A 24,557-nucleotide genomic window follows, 5' to 3' on the forward strand; every position below is an offset into this window, starting at 1 on the left:
TTCCAGTGTCATTGATTTAGCTCTATTAGAGTTTTAGAACTCAAAGGCACTTCTGAGACCACCTAGTTCCTCATCGTCATTTTATAAATGAGGACAACGCAGACAAGGAACTATTCCGCAGTCTTCCAGTTACCAGTTCTCAGTCCTTTCCATTATGCCCTTCTCGTCTCTGATGACGAATGAAAATGATATCCTTGGTTTCTAAATCATTTAGATGTTAACATATGGCAATGGTTTAAATTGCTGTCCACTCCACCTTGATCAATAGAGTGAGGGAACTCTTGAGCTCCCCAGAGGTGCGGTTTGGGGAAAAGTGGATTGCCCACTGGGTGGTGCTGTGTACTCCTTTCCCTTTTGAGAAGACACTGTCCCTAAGAAGCCCTAGCCAGTATAGGGTGATTTCCTGTGTTGTCAGAGAGGAAGCATTAAGAGACCAAGCTAGATCCTGGAGCCTTAGCCAAGGCAAAACATTTACTCGTCCAGTCATCTGGTCTGCTTGAATTCTGGTTATGAAGCTCCATTAACTGACAGTAAGTCTATTAGGAAGAATGTTAAACACCATTTTTGTCCCTACAAATTCAAAATGTATTATCAGCGATGTGTTTCTTTGATGATCAAAGTATCGTAATAAGCTTGCAGGGCTTATCTGTGATCCCTCAGAAATATTTGAACACTGCTAGGGCTATACGCAGCCCTGGGACGATTTCTATAGGGGACAAGAATGCTAGAGGAAAGAGTTGAGAAAGTTAGTATAAATTTTAAAAATAACAGAACACATAAGATATGAGGTGTTTGGCACCTTCAAATTATTATATATTGAAGTCTTAATATGTGCCAGAGAAGCATGTAGGCCTTCCACGTATATTCTCTCCAATCATCCCAACATTTCAATATAGGTAGTAATTATCCCCATTTTAGGGATGTTCAAGAAGTCAAAAACATTACTCAAACGAGTATAGAATGAATACATGTCTGATGTTTTATTTAGCTCATTAATTAATGAAGGAACCAGTAAGGTGGTAAAGCTGGTTTAAATAAAATATTTTGAGGAACCGGCTATTTATAGGCATTTTGAAAAAGGAATGTAGAATAGGATTACTAGGCGAGATACAAAGCTGGTTAATATTCTTTAAGGCAACTAAACCATAGCCTTTGGGATTATCTTTTCTACCAGGCAGAAATCTACAAATTAACGTGCAACTTCACAGACTCAGGGCTCTAATCAAATAATAAATAATAAACACAGGGAAATTCTACAGGAGAATTAAAGAATCTTTGGGTCAGGTTATTAAACAATGACCCAATATGACAATAAAATCAATATATATATTAGTTTGATTTCCAAGTTTTGGTTTATTTTTCTTAACAATGATAAAGCCCAGAGAGGTTAAAACCTTGGCAAAAATTACAAAGTTTCAAAACCAGGTGTGTCCATGTCCGAAGACTTTCTGACATTTTCGCTCTACAGCACTGCGTTGTTTCACCCATATAAATACGGCGCCAGGAATTATTTTATTTTATTTTGAGTAACATTAGCCCTGAGCTAACATCTGCTGCCAGTCCTCCTCTTTTTTGCTGAGGAAGCCTGGCCCTGAGCTAACATCCGTGCCCATCTTCCTCTACTTTATGTGTGGGACGCCTAGCACAGCATGGCGTGCCAAGCGGTGCCATGTCCGTACCCGGGATCCAAACTGGCAAACCCCGGGCCACTGAGAAGCGGAATGTGTGCACTTAACCGCTGCGCCACTGGGCTGGCCCCGGGAATGATTTTAAACGGCGTTGTAAATGGTGTCAAAACATCTCTTTACCATCAAATATAAAAAAGAAAACGATCATCCCAGCTTGGTTTTTCATGGATTTGTCTATTTTCCTTTTGGATGGAAAGAGTTTGGTTTAATGATGACATTAAGGCATTTCTTTAGATGTTCTTTCCCAATGTCAAAATTTCTCTTATATCCTAATTGGGAAGTGACTTTGTAATTTGTGGCCTTGATCCTTCACTAAAAATACATTTACTACTTTTCTACTTTCTGACAGATACCACGTGAGCAGGTAGGAGTATCAAGATAAGCACAGTAGTGTCCTTGGCTACAAACTCAGTGTAACGGAGGAGAAGCAGGTGTCATGGTGGGAGAGCCAATGCCTAGAGAGAGAAGGGCAGGTAGTTGGCATCTGGGGTGGGATGGACAAAGGCAGGAGAAGTTTTACTGAGCAGGGTGAATTTCAGCAGTGGGCTGGAGAGGAGCAAAAGCTCTCCAGGCAAGTGAGGGGAGTGAAGACAACTAGTCCTGACCTGCCGTTGAGCTGCTCAGAAACCACGCAGGAGAATGCCTGACCAGGCTCACTGGGGTGGGTTGTAACAGCTCCATATGACATTAGCTTTAGCTCAAGACTTATTTCTAGTATTACAAGAAGCATCTTTTGTGAACAGTTTGCAAGAATGCTTTACCAAACACACTTACATACACAGAGAGAAAGTGAGAGTGAAATAAGCAAAAATTGTATCTTATTTTCTCCTAGGAAAAGAGAACACTGCTAGAAAAAAAACTGTCTTTGGAAAACAAGCTGCTGCAACTCAAATCCAACACTGCATATGCTAAAAGGTTTGCAGATCTACTGCCTAAGTAAAAGCTCTTCCTGATACCTGTCCTCGCCACGGTCCCCTGGCCAGTGGACAGAAGGCTACCACTCCCCAGGGAAACAGCAAGACTGAACGTGCTGGAGAGAGGGAGATTTTAAAGCATTAACAGCCATGTGCCTCGCCTTCCTCACCCACTGGGGAATGAGGGAGGGACAGAGTTCCCTGGGGGTCCAGGGAGACTGGTGGAAGGGTTAATCCTTCTGAAGAGTGAATGAGCCTGTCCCCTCCCTGTTTACCCTTGGTGCTAAAGAGGATGCTACTGAGGTCTTCCTTCCCTCTGATGCTTCTGATTTTGTTAATAGGTCTCTGCTACAGCTGGCATTACATTGGCTGGCCCACGAGTGGAATTGTAGGATAGTTTTGTGGTGTTCCCCAAGCGTGGAGAGAATGAAGGAGACGCTGTGAAAAACATCCTTAGTTCTTTGGACTTATTTACAAATGCTGATAATTCACAAGCAGTCGCAGTCCCTAGTATGCTGGGGCTGGGGTGGGTTTGAGGATATCATACAACTGCTGTGCTACTCAGCTGCTGTTAGAAAAATTCTCTGGAGGGCCATATAATACCTCCTATCATGTGAAATTTCCTGAAATATTTCTTTTCCTTTCCTTTCCTTTCTTCTCTTCTTCTTTCTGTTCTTTTAATTCTAAGCCTGTCACAGTCATATATTTCGATATAACATTCGAAGTCAAATCTATTTAAAGATCTTAGTTCATCCATTTAGAGCTATTGATCCTTAAGATATCAGGCGCTATCCTGAGCGTCAGATGTACAAATTGTTGTTCTCATTTATTTAATGATATTTGCTCAAATATCCCTCTCTCTTGGTCTTTTGATTATCTTTCTCTGTTTCCTTTTCTTTCCCTGTTATCTATCTTTCTCTTCTCATCTCTCATATGCTTTGCCTTCTGTCTGGCTCATATCCGTGCATCGACAGGGAGTATTCAAAAATAGCAACCAAAACTTGGAGTTAAGGTAAAAGGAGGCCAGCTTGTCATTCCAGTGTCCCACTGGAGTATTGTTTAAGAAACCCACCCCCAGACTCTTCCATCATCTAGGAGGAATACATTTATTTGACTTGACATTAACTATGTACCACATATGCCAAAATCCAGAACTGGGTTGGCCCTGGCAAGTGCACATTCATATTTGAAACACACTAGGATACCACTAATATTAATTTCCCCATATTCTTCTCCCTGAACAAGATATAGCCCAAGAAGGCAGACTTCCAAGAGAGTTTCGTAGCACCGTGCGTCTCCATGGAGAATGAAGGATGTACTGTGGGAAACATCTATAGTTCTTTGGAATTACTTACATATACTCATAACTTTAAGTAAATCTTTGGCTTACCTTATTTTTTTTTTCTTAAAGAGGGCTTTTCTACGCAGTAGAACTACTGGCTGGTACAATGTGCCTTCCATTAAGAGTCCAGACAATCTGTTTGATTTTTTTCTTTAAAAAATGATTTTTTATTGATAATAGGGTTTTTATCAGTCTTTGAGCTAAAAATGTAACCATTTTAAAAGCCAAACTGATGTATTCTTTCAGTTCTGTTATATATGAGCAGTTGTTATCAGGAATTCTCAAAAAGCTTTTAGTTTTAAAAATATTTCGAGGGAAATGGATGTTTTGTGTTCCAGAAAAGTATTTGAACATTTAGGCTCATGCCGTTTTTGTAGATTGTAGGTATTACAAATATTTATCTTACTCATTACTTTAAGCTGTGAGTAGGGGTATTCATTTTGCTAAGTGACAAGAAAATGAAATCAGTAAGAGTCAGACGTTTTTGGTTAAAGCAATAGAGATTTGGTTAAGCTACCATAAATAAGAGGATTTCTGTTAGGTTAAGATTGGGTCAATATAGCCATAAAGAAGATGCGTCTCATGGGAAGAGAGGAGGGCCACGCTTTAGCACCTAATGTGGTTTTAGGGACCAGATTATTTTGTTGCTCCCATTCAGTCATGAGTTTGGTGAAGTTTCACTGTTCTCTTGTTTTTTATCCTTCCTGTATGATTCATTAAATTTTCCTGCCGTTTTTCACCAGCTGGTTCATATTCTCTCTATTTTCCTTTCCAATTCCAGAGGAAGGGGTCTGATTGGCCTAATATGACTTCCTATATTGGACAGATTGAGCACGTTGACCAATCCCTACATTGTCATCCAACCAGTGGTCTTTTGGCAGGCACTCACTCCCAGTCCTGTGGTGGCCTTCCCTCACGCAAAGAATAGCTGCTTCCCTAAGCAGGGGGCTATGGCTCACTAAATTGCCCTCAGGCATGGATGGCGGTTTTGACAAGTGCCACAACTTTCTTGAATTGCAGTGAGCTTCATTCTGTCATTTTGGTAAAAAGATTCAATATGTTCTAATGTGGCATTTCTGGTGTAAAAAAGCATCTCTGAGGATGATAACTTATAAACAATTACAATTCAAAAGAAAACGACAGTTTTTTCTTGTGTATGGTTATGTATATATCATTATAATGTATTAAGCCGAACCTCACAATTACTTTTAACAAGAGTTAAAAGATTTGGCAGAAGCATCTCATTAAAAATAAAGTTGACTCCGTATTTCTACTACCATCACTACCAACTGACGCATGTATAGAACTTTGCTGTTTAGAGGGTGACCCCAGATACCTTCTTTAATTTAATCCTTCCATCGGCTTTTCAGGGAGGGAACTGAGCTTCTGACGGGTTAAGTGATTACACGGCCTCTCAGAAGTTGTGGAGCTCGGAGTTTTGGCTCTAGTACTCTCATAGCAAAGCCTGTGCTCGTTCTGCTATAGAGGAGATTTGATCTCCTTTCTCTCATTCTGGAGACTTCTGGAGACCCTTCACTTCTGGGAAGAGGTAGAAAATGTGTGTCTGTGAGGAGAAGGCAGTTTCTCAATTTGTCCATCTGCCCTGTGACATCACAGATAAATACACAGGCCCGTTTTAGAGTTATCCTTTGGGGAAACACAGAAATTGTACCTCAAAAAATCCTTTAAAAATAGAGAGCATGATGCCAGAGAACAATTCGTTCAAAGCCATTCTAACACTGAGGAGCACAGGGCACTGCAGCAGGGTCCAACTCAGATTCCTTTGACCACGCCTTTGGCAGATAGAGGCCCGCAGAGAGACTGAGAGTGTGCTTCTTGCCCGGTACATACGCTACGGTTACCCCATGTTCCTAGTTAAAGCAAAGCCATTCGTTTTCACATTTCTGCAAGTTAAGGATAGAATTGAATTCCTTTCTTGAATGCTAAGGAATCTAACTGGAAGAGTACCAGAAATGGTATTCTGGTCACTCGGCCTCAGTGGTGAAATGAGAGAGGATCCTCACTTCCCTTCCTTCAAAGGGAAGGGCCAATATTTTTCTCTCTTTTGGTTGGGGCTTTTTTGTCTGTTCCCACTGGCATTTCTAGACTGCATACTCTCTCAGCTCCAAGCCTGGGATATATGAGGCAGAAAGAAAACCCTGGGAACTCACTCACCATTGTGTTGTTTCCTGGATCCCAAGGTCCCAACCTAGTCTGATTGTTCTCTCCACTTATCAGAGTCTTCTAGTGTTTGTTTCTATATAATGTCCAGGTTTTTGGTTGTATTGGGGAAGATTGGGGAAAAACTCATCTTCTGCATCTTCCTGGAAGCAGAAATTTTTTGGTTCTATTTTGATTTCAACATTTGCTTTACCTTTCTGTTGAGCATTGGGAGGCAGAGCACGCGTCCTAGATACAGACGTTTGTGGGAAGGGCTTGTCCTCCCTCCCTGGCCCTCCCCTTTGTTATGTTTCCTTCCTGCTGCTTTGCTTTAGTGCCTGTGTGTGAAGACTGAGCGCTTTAACCGAAAGATAAATAACAGAGATTAAAGGGAGCTCAGATGGCAGCTTATTGAAATGTGTTCCCACATTTAAAGATGTCAATGGATGACTAGGTTTCATATTTATTGAACAATCCTAAGAGAGATTTTCTGCAACTTCCTTTAGTCTCTGTTCTAGTGTTTTAATGCAAATAAGTCTGAAGGCCCTGTGTTCTCAAGAGTGCTTCTAGAAATGCTTTTCTTCCATCTTGAGACCTATTTCGGATTTTTATTTATCTGTAGTGACTCTTGTGGTAATACTCTCATGGAATACATGGAGAAATTTTCCAAGTTTCGTATTTTGAGTACGTCCTTCTAAAGCCACCTTTTTTCCCTTTGGTCCCAGAGTTCTGGGTCATCCTAGGGCACAACCAGACCATTTTGAATACTCACCATTAACATTTTTATGAATTATTTTATGTAAAAATTTTTTATGAATTTGTGAACATTTCATGAATATTCAAAGCCAGCCTGCCTACGCAAAACATCCTGAGTTCTTTCTCATTATTTGCCAGGAAAGTCTTGAGTCTGGCTGCTCTTTCCACCTTTTTCTTTTCTCCCTTTTCCCTTCTCACCGAGCAATTTTGAATCTTCACACCAGCTGGGGGCCAGATTTCTGCTTGCCTTCTGTGCTGTTCTGATCCTGATGTCCTCAACTCGTCTTTTTTGTGAAGGACCTCTTCAAGTCACTTTCCAATTTTCCTACTAGGATACCTGTCCTATTAATTTTTGGATGTTCTTTATATAATCTGGATACAATGCCTTTGTTAGTCATTTGTGTTACCAATATTCCGAGGCTAAACTATTCACTCTTATTTGATGACCAGAAGTTTTTAGTTTTTGTCTAGTCAACTTATCAGTCTTTCCCTTTTGTGGTTAATAGTGTTTTAAGTTCTATTTTTAAAAAAACTTTATTCCAAATTCACGAAGATGCTCTTCTATATTATCTTCTGAAAGTCTTTTGGGTCCCCAGTTTTATTCACTATCTACAGGGAATTTATTTTTATTATGAGGTGAGGCTAGGATCAATTTTCTTTTTCTTTTTTTTCAAATGAACATCCACTTGCCTCAGTACCATTTGTTGAAAAGACCATTCTCTTTATAATATTCTGCAGAATCATTGTTGATATAAATCAAGTCTATTGGTATAGCTCTGTGATATATATGTGTCTGTAAAATAAAAGTGGTGTGGATATAGCATAATTTATCAGTCTTCTATTGAACATTTAGTTTGTTTCCACTTTTTATGCTATGAACAATAATGAACTACATTTTACATATATCTCTGACATATCTTGTGTAATTATACAGGATTTTTATAGTATAAATTATTTAATTCCATAGGATAAATAAATAGTATTGCCTATCGTTATACATTATTTTTACTTGTGCATTTCTATAGTTTTATGGAAAATATTTTTTTGTACAGTAAAACAAACTCTTTTTAAAGCCCTTGCATGCAGAGCCAAAAGAGAAGAAAAATTAAAAGACTGTCTTAAATATTGCAAGCTGCCTGCAAATTATGCGGCTTTGGGAGACTATATTATGAACTAAAAGTTACTGGGACAAAGTTAGTGGTTTAGTGCTGCTCAAAGCACACAATGCCTGGTCTGTGGACCAGGAGAGTCATTGGCAACACCTGGAGGATGTTGGAAATGCAGAATCTTAAGCCCTACCCCAGCCTGCTGGATCAGAATGTGCATTTTAACAAGATCCCTGATGATTTAACAAGATCCTCCAACGCACATTAGGTTTGAGAAGCAATGTTTTAGTACATAATGTGAAACAAAATGAAGACTTTTTTTATTCTTTCTAATGAGAATATGTTCTGTAGTGTCACATGAATTTCCATGACTTTTGCAATATTTATAGAGCCTGTAAAAATCAGAATTGTGATTGCGCTGGATGTTGGCTACTAATTGTAAAACCTTAATAAGCTAAAATAATATTAATGTGTTACTTGCTAAAAAGCTTATTTTCCAAAAGTACATTGACTTTACCTCCTTAAGACTACAGCATAATCTTGTGATATAGAAAAGGCAGGAATTATTATATCCGTCATACTGAGGCTTAGAAAGATTGTGACTTCAAAGTCACAGTGCACTCAAGTTTCTTGGTCTTGCCACAATGCCTGTTACTTCATAATTCTAATAATATTGGCAAGAAGAGAAATAGTCCAAAGCTATATAATCCATTCCAGTTACCTAAATGGAGCCTTGGGAAAGGATGAATAATCTAAATTCAAACCTCACCCATCTTTTTGCACAATGGTTAATATGGACTCAAAATATTAGCTGGATCTGATTTCCTCATTTTTTTCCTCGCCCTACTTATAGGCAGTAGAATTACCAAAAATAGGAAGCCAAAAAAAGCAAAACAAATAAACGAAAACCCAGGCAATCCACAATGTATACTAACCCTCTATCATTGGAAATTGGTTTCTGGTATATATGTAAATCTCCATTCCTCGCCCCCTGTTCTAAATCTGCTATCCCCTTGTAATTATCTGTGCATTCTGATGGGTGCTAGGTCTGTGGGTTCTCATAGGCAAGACAGATTAGAGATGTAAGTGCTTTACCTGGCTTAATACAACTTGACTCAACTACCTGCTGGAGGGAGGGGAGTCACAAGTGGCCAGAATGGAGCTTTGTGCTTTGACATGAATTGATATTCTCATTCAAGTTCCTATCTGAGCTAATCAGAGGCTGCTTCGTGGTGTTTTGTGTGGCATATGGGGTCCTGGGTGTCTTGTCCACATAATGCCCAGTAACAGTATAGTGTGTGAGGAGAGCCTGGCAGCACAGCTGTAAAACATAGCTGTTTAATGCATTAGCAAATCTCTCTCTCTCTTTTTGCCTTTGCGTTTCTAGTTGCCAGGATCTTCAGATGGAGATTTCCCTTCTCCAGGAGCAGATCTCTCATCTGCAGTTTGTGATTCACGCCCAGCATCAGAACCTGCGCAGCGTTATCCAGGAGGTCAGATTAATCAAGTGTGTTTCTCTGGTAGATGATGTATTTACGGTGAGAAGCCCAAATACAAGTGGCTTGCCTGGATTTTACAAGCGGGAAATTCTCCTCCCCACTGACATTTCCTTTTTATTCCCATGCAACATGGCTCTGATTCCTGTGCCCTCTGTTGTCTGTATGCCAACACCTATAATGTTCTCAATGAAGATATTTGGGAAATTGTGTTTAACTGCTCTTTAGATGTTTCAGTGATTTTTTAAAGTGTTCTGAGCCAGGTAATGTACTCTGTTCTTTCAGAGATTTTGTAGATTAGGAGATTCAGCCCTTACCTAAGGAAGAAATGATCTATTTTAATGATCTCATAAATGGTAAATTTACTTCGGAGGTGTGTTAGGACAGGGGAGTAGCTCGGCCCTTCTCTGTGAGCATCCTGGCTGGTGAGGGAGAAGAGGTCATTGTGGCGGCAGCTAGATGGATGGTGGGTGGTATACTCATACAGTTTGTTACTTCCGGGTATGTATTGATCTGGTTTTTTGGATGTGCTTTAGACCTCAAATCAGACCTTTGTTCACTTTTTTTACTACCTAATAATTGTTTCCAAAAGGAGTCCTTCCAAATAACGCAAATACCTTCCGGACATAAATGTAGCATTTGTGCTTGCATGGCTAGGACCTCACCAAAGGCCAGGGGATTAAACTGTGGCGCTTGAGAGGCAGGAAGGATTTAGGGGCATCCCACATTCTCATTTTACAGATGAGAAAACTGAGGCCCACAGTAGTTCAGTGACAGAGCTGGTGATGGTGGTGTTGGCCTTCGAATCCATGTGCTTCCTCCCTCCCTGCACCGTTCTGAACTTCCTTACCCCACCTTCTCAGTTCCACCCTGCCTCTGGACAGATGCTTTTCTTCTGAAGCAAAGTGGGTTCACCTCATTGTGCCACTGGTTGACCAGATCTATGCCTCGGAGAGCTTCCCCAGGCCAGGCAATGGCTTTGCATCATATCCACTGGCCTCTGAGCCTACGGGATGAAAACACTGTGTGGCTGAGACATAGGAGGAAGACCAGTGCTGCTTTTCACAGGATGCACTCCTGCTGAATTTGGTTTAAACAGGTTTTCCAAAGATTAAAATGTTTAACAGCACCATCTGCGTGCTCTCGTCCCCGGGTGCCAATTTGCCCGGCTATTTTCTGAAGCCTGCTGAGTCTGCTGATGCTTTGGGATTTAATATTTTTATTTGATGAACATCGTTTGACCACAGAAACCTGTACAATTTCTGGCTTGAGTAACTATTCCCTGTTGTTTGACAAGATTTCTCCAATTGTGTTTCTAATTCTTAGATGGAAGGATTAAAAAATAATTTAAAGGAACAAGATGAAAGAATTGAAAATCTGAAAGAAAAAGTTAACATACTTGAAGCCCAGGTAAGGAGGGAATCTGTTGTGTATTTCAGTGCGGAGTGTGCGTGTGTGTGTGTGTTCAGTGTATCTGGGAGCCTGTGTATGAATGTGTCCTGTGTGTGTATGTGCTTGTGTGTGATGTTGTGCCAGTGTGACACTAAGTTTGAGTATCTCTAAGTGAATGGGTGTGTGTGTCTGTGTCTGAGTGTCTATGTGTGAGTGTACATGCGTGAGCTTATGTGTATATATGTGTCTTTTTGTGAGTCTGTATCTTCTATGCATAAGAAATTATAATTTTGAGGAGGAGGTACTTTTAATAATTATTAAAGTAATAAGTATTAAATATTATTTTATAATATTATTACAATATTAATATTAAATATTATTAAATGTTAAAAGTTCATCCAAATTTTCCAGAGTACTTGCTACATTGGGGAGACAGATGATAACGTCTCTTGATATGGACTCGAATTAGCAGCTTGGTCAAGGCCACTCTTGTGTGAATTCAGCGCTAACCAGATAGTCTGTTCCTCTCCCACCCTGAGATGTCCCCTTTTCTCCTCTTCCTCCATCCATATTCATCATGGCTTCCAAGCTTTGCTTCAGGGCTCACTCACTTCAGGAAGCCTGTTGTAATTTTCTTATCTTTCAGTGTTTTGAAACTTAGCATACAACTTTACCCTTTACTGCGACAAGATGTGTTTCTTCCTGCCCACTCCTTCCGCCCTTAACTAGGAAGACCTGCTTAGGCTCTCAGCTGCAGTCCTAGGCTGGCGGTGCCCCTGCCCCACAGGAAGTGTAGCCAAGCCCCGCTGAGGTTGGAGCGCCCAAGGACGCCACAGGGGCCCCCACCTCAGCTCTACCTCGTGATCAGTGCCGCCTCTTCTGTCTCTGCCTAATGGCTCATCACTGCCTGCCTGGACATGGTCACCTTTTCTACTTCATCCCCCAGTGTTTTGACTTCCTGCTTGTCGTCCGTGTTGTCCTGTCCTCTGGAATACGGAGATGCTCTGACTTCCATTGGAAATCTCATCCTCTTTGGGAGCTTTTCTCCCGCAGGATAGACCAGAGGAGTGGCATGATCGTGCTCGCAGCACACTGCCCACTGTCCCTTCTACCACCGCGTTCTTTCTGCTTTCCCCACACAGAAGGAAAAGCTCATAATAACATAAAGAGGTTGTAAATACTTTTACATCTTAAATGTTGTCATCATCACTCTGTTTTGCCGTTTCTACCTTCCCAGAGGACCACTATTCTCTTTATTCTGGAGGGTGAATTTGTCAAGCTTCAGGCCTTCCTTAGCTTCTCACCTTGTTTAGATTATATGCACAGCTGAAAATGCAGATTGTGGGATAACTGGCTCAAAACTAGTGTCCACGCAAGTGCCCAGTAACGGCTGGTCAGTTTATGTTAGGGAGCCTCCGATGATGTGACTCGTGTCACATTAGAGCCTCTTCCTCCTAGGAAGTGTCCCTAAAAGCATTTCCTCACAGCTTTATTAAAATTCATGGCCTTTTGGCAAATGTTACTCTATAAAATATTTTTTCTTATATTATTTTTTTACATAACTAACATATGTTCATTTGTTCTATACAAATTAGGAAAAAGGATAAGTAAATATAAATTGAAAATTATGCAAACATACCATCCAAGGGCAATCCCTCAGTACAGTTGTGTATATCTGTGTTTCTGTGGGAATCTATGTGTATATATTAAAGATACAGACTATGTATGGCATAGTACTATGCCTATTTTTATTGTATTTTTTAAACTTTTATTTATTTCATTTATTTGTTCATAATATTAATCACGTACTTAATTCTATAAGTACTTACTGAGTGGCTACGATGGTGTAGGCACTAAGTTCAGGAAACAATATTGAACACAATGGACATGAGCCCTGCCTTCCGGAGTTTACTGTCTAGAGAGGGAGACAGACACAAATAAATGAACGTGTAACTGACAATATCGTGGACGTGTTCTGCAGTAAAAGAACAAGCTGCTCTGAGGGAAGATACCTGGATTGAGGAAGGTAGGTGGCTGATTTAGATTGGTGGGTGGGAACAACCTCTCTGAGAAAATGAATTTGAATCTGAGCCCAGTGGAATACTCAGTGGGAGGGCCTGTCAGGCAGAGCGACAGGAGACCATTGTGAGCGCTTCTAATCTAAAAAGGTTATGTAGAATAGCATGGATGATGTTGGAAAGGTAGGAGGGGGATGGGTGAGAAGAGAAAAGGCCTGCAGGCCGTGCTAAGGAGTCTTTTTCTCTGTATAACAATATAACAAGAAGGTCTTTGCTCACCAATCAGATTACATTTACGTTGTCTTTTTAAATAGCCACCAAAGTTTCCGCTGGATTGATATACAATCATTTAATTAAGTCATTTCCTATTGTTGGACGTTAGATTGTTTTTCAATATTCCTTTTGTAAACAGCACTGAATTCAACAGACTTGTACAAACATCACTGATCATTTGTGTAATTACTTCCTTCCTTAAGATAAACTTTTAGAAGTGGAATTGCTAACTCAAGTAGTATATTTATTTTTAAGGTTTTTGATATGTGCTCTCTGATTTACCGGGTTCTGTTGGATCAAACACCTCCCTCAGCTGCCACAGCCCCAGCAGCAGCTGCCTCTCCTCTAGCTGTTAACTTTTTACTCACTTTTGGTCTTTCTGGCCTTACATTTCTGATCTACCAATAGTCCTCTTTCTTTCTGTTCATTATTAGAGATTTCAATAGTTAAAAATCCTTTATTGTTATTTCAGTAAAATCTAAAAAGAGAGAGATGATAAACGTGTGCTCAGATTCTCTTTATGGACTGGGAATCTTATTTAAATGGAAATCTGTCTGTATGTAATTCAGGAGGTCTGGTGTGAGGTAGGGATCTAAATTTTTAGTTGTCTCACTTTACTGAGTAGCCCATCCTTTCTTCATGAATTTGAAATGCCTGTTTATCCTAAACTAAATTTTTATGTTGGAAGTCTGTTCCAATGATGTGTGCGCCCTTTTTGGCTCTAACGCCCTGCTACTTTAATTATTGTGCATCTGTAACACATTTTGACTGGAGAGAGTGTTATCTTTCACTTCATTATGGTTCTGGGCTCTGGTAATACCTAATTAAGTGCCAGCTCTCATCGGAGAGTCATGGAATCAATCATGCTAATTGCTTCTAATTCATTATATTCCCTAGTTGTGTCTCTTTATTTATATCATCCCCCAAACAGGCTTTATTGTCCTAAGTAAACTAGCAATTTAACTCAGATAATACACATTATCCAGTTGGCCTTTTGGTCCAATAGTTAGACCAGAACAATGTATTTGTTTCCATTGTACTCTGTTTCTGTATTTCGAAATTCAGCAAATACTTGCTGTCTATCCTATTGGTGTGATATGAGCAAGCAGCAAATTTGTGCTGTCCTCATGGGCTGCAGGCTCTGCAGTGATTTTGAGGCACCTCTCAGTACGGTCTTAGATTCTTTGTATGTAGTTTAATTCAAGCTACTATTTTCTGATGTTTTCTTTTATGAAAAAAGGTTTCAAATTATAGCAGTATCTAACAAATGTCTTTATGTTCTCAAACTTTATTATCTTCAATAGAGAAATCTTTTCCTTCCCTGCAGGGAATGTTACAGTGCCCATTTCAGCATTAAAAAGTCTAAGCTGCATTAATTTATTTATTCAGCACATACTTTTCTGTGTTTATGATGTATCAGGAAATGTGTAAGTGCTCGGTATAAGAGTAATGAACAGAACAGACTTTTCTGACCTCATCTAGCTTATGCTGTAATTTAAGATACAGACAATAATACTTAAACAAATAAATAAGCACTTAATTAGGGAGGGATAAGTGCTCTGAGAAGACTAGAATGTGACAATGTGATAGTTATGGAGTGCTGGGAGTCAGGAAGGGCCTCTCTGAGCCTGTGATATTTGACCAGGTACCGAAATTCAGTGAGTGTTGGAGCTATCATGTCTCTCCTTCCAGTCCATCCCTCCTCAGTGGTTTCTAATGAAGCTCTCAAACTGGGATGATATATGCAGGAGTGTATACTATTTCACACTGCAAACTTAAGACCACTACCTATTTTGGGATTTACTAAATAACAGTGTGAACTGATTCCATTTATGAAAAATGGTCATTAGAACTTGAACAACCCGTCAACTTTCTAAACCATACCAACGGCATAGTTTTGTCATCCATACTAAAACCATTTGTCTCTTCTTAGGCGTGCTCCATAGTTCATTTTGCTTAATCTTCAGCACTCCTCTGGGAGAAAGTTATTATTTCCTACATTCTGTAAATGATAAAACTGAGATTCAGGGGCTGGCCGAGTGGTGTAGTGGTTAAGTTCGTGTACTCTGCTTTGGCGAACTGGGGTTCGCAAGTTCAGATCCTAGGTAGGGACCTACACACTGCTTATCAAGCCACCCTGTGGCAGCATCACAGATACAAAATAGAGGAAGATTGGCACAGATGTTAGCTCAGGGACAATCTTCCTCACCAAAAAAAAAACCCACAAAAAAACAAAAAAAACGTTCAGAGAAGTTAAGAAACTTGTTCAAAATCACTCTGCTGTATTTGAGGTTTATTGACTTTGAAGCACTTGCTTTTCCCAAAAAATATCTACTTATCAGTGTGATCAAACAAGTGTGTATGTGTGTATACATGTGTGTGAAATATATATGTGTATGTGTGTATACTACATATGTAGAAATGGATAGTTATAAGGTTAAATGTGTATGATTCTTTGTTTATTTTAGCCATTGTCACAGTTACTATATTAAATTGTTTTCTATTTTCTAGTTTTCTGTAGTCATGAAAACAAATACATTTCTTCTATGGTATTCTTTCTATCCTAGCAGGATTTTTTTTTTCCTTCCACAAGTGGGATAAAATTCACTCATATAACTTTATCCTTTTTTAAAAAAAATCTTTAAGGTTTTTAAACCTCTTTTAAATATCATCAGAAAATTTCTGCTTAGTTCTACCAAAATTATTTACTTTTCTTTCTACTTTTGCATATCTTTCATCATCCTAATTTAGAGCTCTGACATTCCTCTCACATTTCATGCATTTCTAGCTCCTTCACTAATGACTTGCTCATATGGAAATCCATCTTCAGAAATTACTCCATTTTCTAAACTTTGAAGATTATTCTACTTTATATAATCACCATCATCCCTAAAATTTCATTCCAAGAGTGTGTCGATTGAAGATTAAGTATGCAGAAATTAGGTTCTTTCAGAAAACTGTGTCGATAAACTATCCTTGGATGGGGTCGTAAAAATGGCAGACATATTCTGGCCAGTGATTTGTAGTTTTGTAAAGTAACGATGTAATAAAACTCACGGATATGGCTGTTCTAGTTAAAGGAAGAACTCTGAAAGCCCGTGAATCAGAAATAAATACCTAAATCTAGTAGAGGAAATAAATCAGCGTGGAAGTTGAAATAAATGAAAATAAAGACAGTCTGATATGCGAGCTCTTATGCTTTTATGTTGTTCGGTACTCAACAACTTGAGAAACTAGGAGTTTATTCTGGAAAAAATCAAAATAGCTTCTACATAATTGTGCAGCCACAGAATATTTTTATTTCAATATTCATTGTCATCATGATATTACATTTCAAATTGCTTCATAGCTTGTAAAGTACTGTATGGAGAGGAGTTTTTCTCAGCCACACACTTGGCCTATGATATGTGCCTACACTTGTTCGGAGAATATGTTAGATTTATCTCTATTATATGAGGAACATCTTTATTATCAACTTATCAAATCTGAAGTATATTTCCTGGGTGAGACTTAAGTGTTTAACTCTTTTTTTTTTTATTGGTGAGGAAGATTGGCCCTGGGTTAACATCTATGCCAATCTTCCTCTATTTTATATGTGGGATGCTGTCATAGCATGGCTTGACGAGTGATATGTAGGTCCACTCCTGGGATCCAAACCTGTGAGCCCCAGGCCACTGAAGCAGAGCACACAAACTTGACCACTTTGCCACTGGACTGGCCCCAATTGTTTAACTCTTGAAATATCACAGTGAAATGATTACTGTGTGTGAAGATCTTTGCTCCATCTTTTAGTTATTCAGTATAGATGCTGAAGGATAAGAAGGGACAAAATCCACATCTTTTGTCTGCTTTTCTTATTCCAGTGGTTCTTCATCTTAGCTGTGCATTAGGATTGCCTTGAAAGCTCCTGAACCCAGTCCATGACCAAATTAAGCAGGATCTCTGAAGGTGGGACTCAGGCATTAGTAGAGTTTAAGTATCCCCAGGAAATTCCAATATACAACCAACACTGAAAACTGCTATTCACTCCGGTGGTTCTCAAACTTGAGCAGACATCAGAATCATCCTGTGAGCTTCTTAAAATATATCACCTGGCCACCCTGGGTTTCTGATTCAATAGGTCCCATTGGGGATTGAGAATTCGTAGTTCTAATAAGTTCCCAGGTGATGTTGATATTGTTGATCCAGGATCTCACTTTAAGAACTGTTGCCTTAGTCTTTTTCTCCCTTCTAGCTCGTTTCACCTCATCTTCAAGGTCCAGGTTAAACCTCCTTGTGTATGAAAATGTCATAAATTATTCTAGTTGCATTGATTTCTGTTTATACCTTTTATATATTAATTAATTACCTCCTGCCTTATGACATCTCTTGAATTGCTTTTCTTTTTTTTTTTATTTTTTAATGTTCACATGTTTGTTTTGTCACCTCCACCATACTGTGCATCCTCTATACAAAAAGAGAAGATACTCTGCTTTCTTGTGCTTCTTCACATCCCCTCTGCCCCAGCTTGATGCTGTAGACTTGGCAGGGACTGACTAACTGGGTGTATGTATGTGGGGCTGGATGGTTGGGATAGATTGTTGATTAATTTCCTGGCAGTTTGCTTTCTTCTGTTTCATATTCATCCTACTTGGAATCCCTTCAGAAATCGTTGGATCTCTGTATCTTCTGGGGCGCACCTTTTACTTATTTGTAATATAAGGAGGTTGGGCTAATTCCTCTGGTTACAGAAAAATAACGTCTTGCAGGGAAAAGAGCATGAGATTGGGAGTCCGCCATGCCTGCGTGAAGCCTGCAGGTTTGTATGCCAATGCTGCATATACTACCTGTGGGTCATCACAAGCGAGTTCCCTAGGCAATTTGAGCTCTGCCACCCTTATTTCTTTAATATGCATAGCAATAAACCTTACTCCCCAAGAAGAAACTGAGGCTTCAATGAGAAAATGGAGGCTAAAGAACCATATAGTAAAGAACAAATGTGCTAGTTTTTGTGAAGCTTATAATCAAGAGATTACACAAGACAGACAAACATATAATCAATATTGTGGGTGTCTTTAAGAAGGTGCTTTAATAAAATTATCTCATGAAGTTCTTTGCATCTGTCCATATAAAATAAACTGTAAGATCGGAGCTAGTCCAGCTATTGAATTTCAGAGGCTAAAGCAGAATACTATATTTTAATACCTTGGTAAACTATGCGTTTTTGAAGGTGTGTTTGTAATTTCAGAGATATTAGTGACTCCCAACTGGCTACATTCTGTGTTCTAATAGAGTGACTGGAATGACAAGCATGCTGCCAAGGTTTGATGTAGGTGGTGGATTGATCAGAAGCATTAAGCATGAGACTAATAAATGTGCTAGCTATGTGATCTCTGCACATTTTTTTTTTCAACTTTAGAATAAAGAACTGAAAACCAAGGTGGCACTTTGGTCTGAAACTCCTAGGACAACAGTATCTAAGGCTGTCTCTACAAGGTACGGTCTTTCTTCTCCCACCCCCGTCTGCCTTGACAACCTCTGTTGGATATTCATGAGTGTTGACATTCATCCCACTGGAGAAAGATTCCCATCTCTTACTACTATGTGATCATTTGTTCGTTGTCTGTTTCCCAGTCCTTTGAGAGTAAGAACTATGTTAGTGTTGTTCACCACTGGATCCTCAAAGCCTAACATATACTTACTGAAAAAATAAATGGATAAATTTAAGTATCTGTTTTTCCTCTTCTTTGCCATAAAACAAGCCCAATCTTGGCTTCAACACTTTCTCCAAACAGTACAGATCATCTTCTCTATTGTCCTTGTCCCTGTGTTACTCATATTTTCTGTGCCATTGATGAGCAGTTTAATCATAAATTGTTTGTCTTTACTTAAATGTCCATGTCTGTTTTTCTGCTCATGTAGATTATAAATGCAAGAAGGAAGGAATAGTTCCATGTATTTCATGTTATTTCCTGCATTATTAAGGACAAGTGTCTGCAAGAACTACCTAATAATGACTGAATCAAGCAATAATGACCCACTAAAGCAATCGAAGTGATAGTTGAAACCATCAAAGACACTTTCTAATGTTGACAGAATCTGAAGTGACAAGTTGTTAAAAAAAAAAACCCAAAAGACTTCTGGGCTCAAATTTCATTTCCATAATGCTCTGAAATTATCACTTAAAAGAAAACATAGTCTGTAATTACATGAATCATTTAAAAAGTGATTAAAAACTTCCTGTTGTCACAGCTTTTGGATTTCCCAGTCTCGTCCCTCCAGGGCAGAAGCCCGTTTTCTGACACTGTCTTCAGCACAGTGCCTGAGGTGGAGAATCAGGCCCGCTGTGATCGCATCAGTCTAGGAATTCAGGCAGATTCCTCTCCCTCTTGATAGCTCTCATCAACAGTGCTTCACTTTGCTAATGATATACGTAATTAGAGACTGGAGACGAAACCATTATGAATGAAGTTTTCTAAAATCTTTGGGCCTCCAGATGCTAAGTTATCAACTTTTTGGCCACTAGCCTTGCAACGTCTAATGAAGAAAAGAAGTTAAGTCCTAGAAGTATTAAAGAAGGAAGTGGAATGCCCACATTTAAGAAACCGTGAGAGAAGTGGTCACTTCAGTGGAGGGAGAGATGAAGAATTTAGACTATACGGGCAAGCATGACTTTCCAAGGGAAGGGTGGATGGTTGATGTTTTGCTCCCTCACCAGATACCGTTCCTCCTGGGGTAGTGAGACATCATGACTGAGCGCAGCTATTTTGCCCCTGGAGGGAACAGAGCCAGTGTGGAGTAGAGGAGGGAGCACCTGGTTGTTTCCATATTGTAACTACTCTAGTATTGAAAGCTGAGACTCTGGCTGGTACAGAGGGGATGTGTTGGGGAGAATGACTTCTATGGCCTTCAGCTGCAGTTAATTAATTGTTAAGGGTCTCTTAGTTTTAAAGGTTGTTTTTTTCTCCCTATGACTTGTGAAAGGTCAAATGGGAAGATTTCCTAATTGAAATAGGGAAACTGGACTGAATATGCCCTTTGTTTCATGATTTTTGATAGAAATTCCAGGATTAATGATAGAGTGGTAGGTCTCATGTTTGCAAAATGAAATGTGGCCAGCTGGCTGCTTTGAGAATGTAAGCGGTTACTACTCTATTCACCAACATACAATGGAATTATAACTCTAGGGAGGGATTGGAGTATAAAAGTAGCTTTAAGACAAAAAAGAAAATCATGCATTTAAAAATTGATCTAGGCAAATCTCTTAAATCACCGATAAAATATAGTTCTATGCCGTCTCTCAGTAAGTACAGAAAACAAGATTTTTTTCCTTGAGCTTTAGAACATATAGGTGTTTCTGGAATTGAACACCAGAAGAAGTGGTTGCTGGAGATTTAGGGGTCACGTTGTTAGACACCAACAAAAGACACATATATTGATGTGTGTGTGTGTGTGTGTGTGTGTGTATATGTATATATGTGTATTTTTTTTAGAACTAGAATCACACAGTGAGGAAAGAAGTTCAGGCTATGAGAAACCCACAGAACTAAGACGTCCTGAGGGAACAGTTGATTTGTGTTTCCCATTTCCACGTCACTCCGGTGCATATCTTCACTGAGTGGCATGGCAGACACAGGCTCTAACTCTCACTTCCCCTCACTCTTCCTCACTCTTGTCCTATTATAATTAGCTGAATTTATGTAAGTTTAATGCTTCCACAACTCGATTCTACTGTGTCTCATGGACAATTAGTCAGAATCCATCGATTCGCCACCCTTAGATTAAAGCGGTTGGTTCAGACTTGGTAGTAGAGTGGCAGTGGAGATGGTAATCATGAAGATACAGCAATTATATCACGAAAGTTTAATGTGCTCAATTTTGATAATTGTGTGGTCTTTTCTACAGTGAATTGAAGACTGAAGACACTACGCCCTATCTGATGTTGGTTAGGCTACGGAAATGAGCTGGCTGGGTGAAGATCTGAATGAGAAAGATCACTGTGTGGGTCTCATTTGTTCTTTGAAACACAGTCTAAACTTGCATGTTAAAGGGCTCAATGGCAGTATCTAATGGAATTTGTTATACATCAATAGCCCTGCAAGAAGATAACATTCCAGGAAATCAAACAAATATATATTCAAGAGAAGGAACTCTCTTCAAAACTTATGAACTGGGTGAATCGACCAGGTTCTTTCCCATGAGGGAAGGTGGATTTTGCTTTAAACTTAAAAAAATTTTCCGAATCTTTTTTGCTGAAGGGAGTGGTTTAAGGTTGTCAACTTTGACCTTTTGACAGTGGTTTTTATGTCTATAAATAGGAAGAAGAATGAATATGTGTATGAATAAATGATGTATTTTGAAGTTGGCTTTTGGATAATAAGAAATATCTTATCATGATATAGGCTCATCTCCTGGCCCATGGTGAGTGGGAGAGTTATTCTTTACTGAATTATGGACAGGAGGAGTAAGTTCTTTTTAGCTAATTCCCCAAACCACAAGACCCTCCAAAGTTGAGAATCATGGCTGCCTCACCCACACCTTAGGGAGCCCCTGTTCTTCAGCTGGGATTGAAAATTAGTTGCTAGAGGCAACCCATATGTAAGCACAAAGGAAGGCACTTTGTGATTCTGACTTTGTGACTAATTTTGTTTCCAATATTCATCATATTATCTCAGCATGATATTTAGGGGGAAGGATAGAACACAATGCTGGTAGCTCATACCTCCATAAAAATGTATTTATTATGGGTTCAAAGGAACAGTGGCTGCTGTCTGCAGCCAGGAAGACTCTGAATTCATGGATTGGAATGATGTATCTAGTGCTTTTGGGAAAGTGTGCTTAAGGTTTGATACTTGCGTTCATTACAGGTACAGTTTGTGATTGCTATGGCTAAAACCAAACTCTAGCTGTAGAAATGCAAACTGCCGACACTCGGGAAAGCAGAACGCTCTTCAACTAGAGGAATAATGGGAGACCTTAGTCACCCGAAAGAGTGAATAACTTTTAATCCTTTTGATCATCCTCTCTGATGTATAACTCTAAACATTTTTTCAGGAAAGATGCTTCAAGCCTTTCAAATGGAATGTGAAATATCAGTATTATCTATGAAATATTTAAAGGCATGTACACACGAGAGGAAGTAATGTCGTATTTATAAATTCATCAAAGTCCTGTAATCCTTGAGATGTTGTATAAGCATATGTATGAGTTTCTTGCTTCATGTTTTTATTGCTTGCTGGTTTTTTTAAAGATGTAGTCTAATAACATCTAGGGCACAGTTTCCCTATGCCAGGAATACTTACCTGTCTTAGTGCCTTAAATCCTCCTGACAGCTGTCGGAGGCAGGCCACATGATTATCCCCATTTTCCAGCGGAGGATACAGTGAGTGGATAAGTAATTTGCACTACTGCCAACTCTGGAACAAAGATTTGAACCTATTTGGCTGTCAGTATTCCTTCTACCTGCTCACTCGGTGGTCTGAGCTATCTCCCAGCTATAGACATGCCCCTCCTTTTGCTTCTTTAACAAACACAGCATCCTTGTGGGCTCTCTGCATTATCCTATGGATGACAGTCAGAAGCAGCCCTTACTAATAAAGTAAATATTTTGCTGAGAGGAGTTGGCCTTTCACCTGTTGCACGACTGTCCTGAGAATTTAGTTCAGAAAAACCTACCTGCTAAAAATCTGCTTCCTTTATATTTATTGTTTATGACTTTGTACCACATTGAACATATTTTGGTCATACATTTTCAGGCACATTTGTAGGGAGATTGGGCCCCTGAATTCTGCTTCCAGCATTTGCAGTGTGGCAGGAGAATTCAGCTTTCACTGGGAGATCACTTTGGTTCCTCTTAGACCTCAATTATCGTGCTGGATTGTGATAAACATGAGATTTGGGGATGGATCCATCCAACTGAGCTAACAACCAAGATGATTTCCATGTATTCTGAAGTCAAAAATAGAAAGACACTCTTGGATTTTATTTTGGTTTCACTATCCTCATTTTTGAACGTGTAAGTGGAGTTGGATGTAATACAGATAGGATCTGCTCATCTGGTCCCCAGGTTCACTTTGGAGCGGTCTTTGTATCTCCTGAGAATAAGAATAAGCAGTTTCAGAAGCCTAGAAAGATCTGAACCCTTCAAATACAAACGTATCTTTTTAGTAGCACCAGCATCATTTGTTTGTCATATATGGATTATTTTCTATTTCCTTATCATGTCGGCTTTTATCATTTGAAATGTTTTTTAAACATTTCTGAGTGATGAAACAAATGACTACAATGGAGAATGAAATTTATTAGTCTAAAAATTGTACCATACAAGACATACAGGAAAAGAAACACTAATTCTGTTGTAGCCTAAATAATTGTACTTATAATTATCCTAATCAATATATTGGATAAGGAGGTCTGAGGTGGGCCTTGAAGTGAATACATGGAAGTGGGAAATGAAACTTAGTTTCACTTTGATTACATGTATTGTTACAAATTATCATCAAGCAATGTTTAAACAATTCATGTAGCATATCCTTTGAATAATTTGCTTATAATATGCCTTACAATAAAGAAAATTGTTGTCATATTTTGTAAATTTTTTTGTTTTTATTTCTTTTTACATTAAAATTATTGTACATAGGGGCCGGCCTGATGGTGTAGTTGTTGAGTTCCTGTGCTCTGCTTCGGTGGCTCGGGGTTCTCTGGTTTGGATCCTGGGCATGGACGTACACACTGCTTATCAGGCCATGCTGTGGCAGATGTCCCACATATAAAATAGAGGAAGACGGGCATGGATGTTAGCTCAGGGCCAATCTTCCTCAGCAAAAAGAGGATTGGTGGTGGATGTTACTCAGGGCTAATCTTCCTAAAAAACATTATTATACTTAAATGAATTAAGTTGTGTTTATTTGATTGTTCATGACAATATAATCCGTAATAAATGGATTGTTATTGTCAGTGAACAGACATTTAGATAGCTTCCTGAATTTTTCTGCTATTTTTCCCTGGATCCAAATTAACAGCACAAGTAATCTATTATGTTTGTATTCTAAACCGGAAAAAATAGTAGCATTATAAAATTAAGAACACACACATTTCTCAAATTTTCATATTTCTGCACTTTGAAAATCTTTACCTCTCCTCTGACCTGCAAATAATTATAGAATCCTCATCAATATTGAAGTAGGGACCCAATCCATCAAGAATGACAAATTCCCTCAGCTAGTATCATAATTATAATTCCCTTCCTTCCTTTCTTCTCTTATTTTTTGTTGGGGAATTTTAAGGATGCAATCAATATTTAAATAATGATATTTAATCACTTTATTATTGTTAAAGTATACATGTATAAGCATTTAAAATTGTAGTGGAGTTACAGAAAATTGGCATTTATCCTAGGCCTTCAAGGTTAGTTTATCATTTGAAAATTAATCA

At 39.0% G+C, this 24,557-nt stretch overlaps 1 protein-coding gene across 7 annotated transcripts in view; it reads left to right on the forward strand.

Annotated features, from left to right (window-relative positions):
• The window catches only part of CCDC68 (coiled-coil domain containing 68), a 64,007-nt gene extending 40,248 nt beyond the window's left edge, over positions 1 to 23,759 (forward strand). For 4 of the 7 annotated variants that reach the window (XM_070512988.1, XM_014846908.3, XM_070512990.1 and 1 more), the window contains 5 exons: positions 2,521 to 2,603; positions 9,354 to 9,459; positions 10,789 to 10,872; positions 18,544 to 18,620; positions 21,030 to 23,759. In XM_070512988.1, coding sequence (XP_070369089.1) covers positions 2,521 to 2,603; positions 9,354 to 9,459; positions 10,789 to 10,872; positions 18,544 to 18,620; positions 21,030 to 21,087 — 408 coding nt within the window. In that variant the 3' untranslated portion in view covers positions 21,088 to 23,759. Of the gene's footprint in view, positions 1 to 2,520; positions 2,604 to 9,353; positions 9,460 to 10,788; positions 10,873 to 12,676; positions 12,881 to 18,543; positions 18,621 to 21,029 lie in introns of those variants that run through there. The other 3 variants (XM_070512992.1, XM_014846899.3, XM_070512991.1) reach the window with 2 other exon arrangements.
• Positions 23,760 to 24,557: the final 798 nt, after the last annotated feature.

Source organism: Equus asinus, chromosome 7, assembly GCF_041296235.1.
Source record: "Equus asinus isolate D_3611 breed Donkey chromosome 7, EquAss-T2T_v2, whole genome shotgun sequence".
Classification (NCBI taxonomy): Eukaryota; Metazoa; Chordata; class Mammalia; order Perissodactyla; family Equidae; genus Equus; species Equus asinus.